Genomic DNA, 3,378 nt, shown 5'->3' with positions numbered 1-3,378 from the left:
TAAAAAAATACCTTAATTTGTTTTCCGAAGATGAATGAAGGTCTCACAGGTTTGGAACGACATGAGGGTGAGTAATAACATAATTTTCATTTTTGGGTGAACTATCCCTTTAACGCTGGAATTCGACTTTGTGAGTTTGTTGTGTTCTGAATTAGCGTGTGATCCTCAGATGTTTAGTGTGCAATGCTCAATTTTCAGGTAACCATTTACAAAAGTTGGCAAGTGTTTGATGGCTTGTACTTGAAAATCTGTTCAGATTTTAAACGTCTTCTAGTATATTCCAGCCTGTAGGAGTACACTAGCATTATAGATGCTTCAAAACTCCAGTTCTCATTTCATGGGTTTTTAAAATGATCAGAGAAACTTCTCCTTTGTTCTCCTTTTCTTTGTTTTCGTTTTTGCAACATTTAGAGAGGAAAGACCTGTGTAGGTGAAGAGAGGCCTTGAGTGGTGATGGGAATGAGGTGGGATTCACAAAGACCCTGATTGTGACAATGACACAGGCTCACGTAGGCCTGCTAAACACAATCGGCAGGGATGACAACATGAAAGCACCAGTTAAACCGTTTCATAAGCTGTTTATTTATCTAGTGAATTCATCTCTTTAATTCTGCACAGCAGCATACAGGGAAATTGTGACAAAATATAAATAAGAAAATCCAACAGTGTTTCTTTTTTTACTCTTTTAATTTAATTACAAACCTCAGTTAAAAGTGGCAAATTGGCTGATGTCTTCAACATTTGATTCTCAGTCTCTCTCTCACGAACCAAGAACGTCACATTGAACAACAACTTAAAATGCATGATATCATCATCATTATCATTAATATTATGTACAGCTGTCACCTATTAGCAAACAATGCTTAGAGCTTATTGGGATTTAACTTTCGTTCATAGAATGCACTGAAAAAAAAAATACAATTATGTTATACAAAGATCAAAAATACTATTATAAACCCTTGTTATAAATGGTACACTATATTAATAAACTGCTGTTGACATTTTACATGTAAGTACAAAATCTCGGTGAGGTAGTTCCCTCTGAAGTCACTTTTAAATGGTAAAATACTGAATAGACATCACTTAATTATTTTCCATTTTTCGGTAATTATTTACAATACAGCAAATCTATGCTCCTTACTTCATTAAAATTGAATTCCTTTGGTAAACATAACTGTCAGAAATGTGCAGTCCTGCAAGTGTCAAATTGTACATTCACAATATGTTTGCATCATTTTTGTTCTTGTTTTTGGGGGGGTTTATTCTTGTACATAATGCAAAAAGGGGCAAATACATTGTTTTTACAAAAAAGCTTTTTTATTAAGAACATTCATACGTGCTATATTCCACCTTGGACCCTTTGTTTGTTTGTCATAAACCTCTCCCTTTCACCTTTGCTCACCCAGGATGTTCTGGAGAAGGTGAACTTTGTATGGAGCTGAAGAGAGGCACCCATAGGATTTAATTTTTTTTTTTCCTCCAGTGTGTGTTCCCCTTACTAGGGGTGTAAACATTGAAAGGGAACCTCATACAGAATAATACACTGCGGTCACACTTTACATTCCACCGTTCATGCTACGCACTTATGAGCAACACTGCTTTCTGGAGCTGCTGGAAATTCACTTAATATTAGCAGTGTAACATCTGTAACATGTACCCTGCAATGTAAAATGCCCAGCTCTGTCAGTGGGTTTGGAAATAATTTGGCCGATTATGAAGTTATGCTGACAACATGAACGCGCAACAGAGCCTCTATTGTGTTGCTCTGCGCGTCCGTGCTGGCAAATGTCAGGAAATTGCGGAGTGGACTTTGAGGAAAGAGCGAAATGGGACTAAAGTTCATAAATGAAGACATGTGGAACATTCTTTAAAATCGCTTAATGGCAAAATAAACTTTGGTTTAAAGACAAAAAGCTTAGCTTACAGTAAAGAAAATACTTGAGTTGAACAGAAGAGCAACTCCTCTGGTGCCAACATTCACGTTTTTCCCATTTTAAAGAAAAATAGCATCTTATTTCACACAAAACGACTATTAATCGTGAATAAACATCTAAAACCTATGCGTGAAAAGGAAAAGAAAAAGCCTTTTATGAATAAAGTATGCAATAAACTATGGAAATAAAGTATCTATAAAAATATAAGAGATTTTTTTATTACTTTTTTTTTTTTTTTTTTCGTTTAACAAAACATTGATATCATCTTATTTGTTTGCCTAGTAGTTAAGACTCGGAAAGCCAGTCAATCAGAACAGTCATCCGAAAGAAAATGTTCAGTGCAATACATGTAAGTCTAAAGGAGTCTTTTTAGAAGATTTTCACTCGCTTACCACCCACAGCTCTGCCTCCCTTCAGCACTCTCTGGGCAGGCTGGTCTTTGGAGAGAGGGCAGTATTTTATTGTATGCGCGTTGTCCCCGTTGGCACTGCATAGGGGGCACGTGTACGCCCGCAGGATCGGGCACACCACCCTACCGTCCGGGGTTTTCAGGACGTGCGAGCCGTACACCTCCTCCGGCGCGCCGTTATTCCGACAGAAGACGCAGATCTTGGGCTCCTGCTTATTGCGCGCCGCTGGTTTCCTCATCTTCCTCTCCACGCCGAACAGATCAAATCCTGCGAAGCTCCCTCCGATGCCCATCTCCCGCTCCTGGGAGGAGGACAGCAGCCCTCCCGTGCCCTGGTTCTGGAAGGGGCTCAGGATGGAGAAGCGCTCCTTCAGGTCCAGGATGGAGATGGAGGCGGGCGGGGGGCAGCAGCAGGAATCCAGGTGTCCTCCGCTGTCTCCGTCGCCGCCGGCCGCGATTACGCACGGGCACGGGCACGGGGGGCTGTCGTCCAAGCCCAGAGTGGCTTTCAGGGACTCCGTAATGGAGTTGGGACTCTGGGGGACGCTGTGCTTGTTGTTCTTGGTGACCAGCGTTGAGAGGCCGAGATAGTCATTCCAAAAATTGAAGGTGTAATCGTAGGGGGTGCGTGCACTCAAGTAGTTGTGGTTCAGAAAATCCATGTCTTCTTCGCTCAGCCAAGACGCTTCTCTCGGAGGAAAACAAACAAATGCGAACCGCGTATATTCCGTCAGGTTGCTTTCTGTCTGCTCTCCGGGGTCTTAGCTGTTCTCAAGTCCGGTGCGTTTCTTGGGTATGTGCGTCTGAAGAACAGGCATCTGGTTATAAGGCTCCAGGAGAGGCAGGAGGAGGGCGGGGCTCTTTTTCAAACCAAGTTTCTGAGCAGTAGATCCACAGCGTGTTTTCTTCCTGCACGACCAGCGACTGTTCACTGCAGTGGAATGACACCAGGCACTGCTTTGTGATGTCAAAACACACCAAGAAGTGCTCGTTAGTGAGAGGTTACGCTTTATTCATATCACATATTTTCCCTTT

At 41.9% G+C, this 3,378-nt stretch overlaps 1 protein-coding gene across 1 annotated transcript; it reads right to left on the bottom strand.

The window, feature by feature from the left end:
- Positions 1 to 567: 567 nt before the first annotated feature.
- Positions 568 to 3,142, bottom strand: nanos1 (nanos homolog 1). Its single transcript, XM_079438086.1, has one exon. It carries the CDS (start codon positions 3,003 to 3,005, stop codon positions 2,304 to 2,306), a length of 702 nt encoding a protein of 233 aa, XP_079294212.1. The 5' UTR covers positions 3,006 to 3,142; the 3' UTR covers positions 568 to 2,303.
- Positions 3,143 to 3,378: the final 236 nt, after the last annotated feature.

Source organism: Barbus barbus (assembly GCF_936440315.1).
Source record: "Barbus barbus genome assembly, chromosome: 17".
Classification (NCBI taxonomy): domain Eukaryota; kingdom Metazoa; phylum Chordata; class Actinopteri; order Cypriniformes; family Cyprinidae; genus Barbus; species Barbus barbus.
The sequence above is the reverse complement of the archived record's forward strand: the minus strand, read 5'-3'. Positions and strand labels throughout refer to the sequence as shown.

Excerpts from the sequence above, each read along its gene's own strand:
- nanos1 (XM_079438086.1), bottom strand. The coding sequence starts at position 3,005 with ATGGATTTTCTGAACCACAACTACTTGAGTGCACGCACCCCCTACGAT.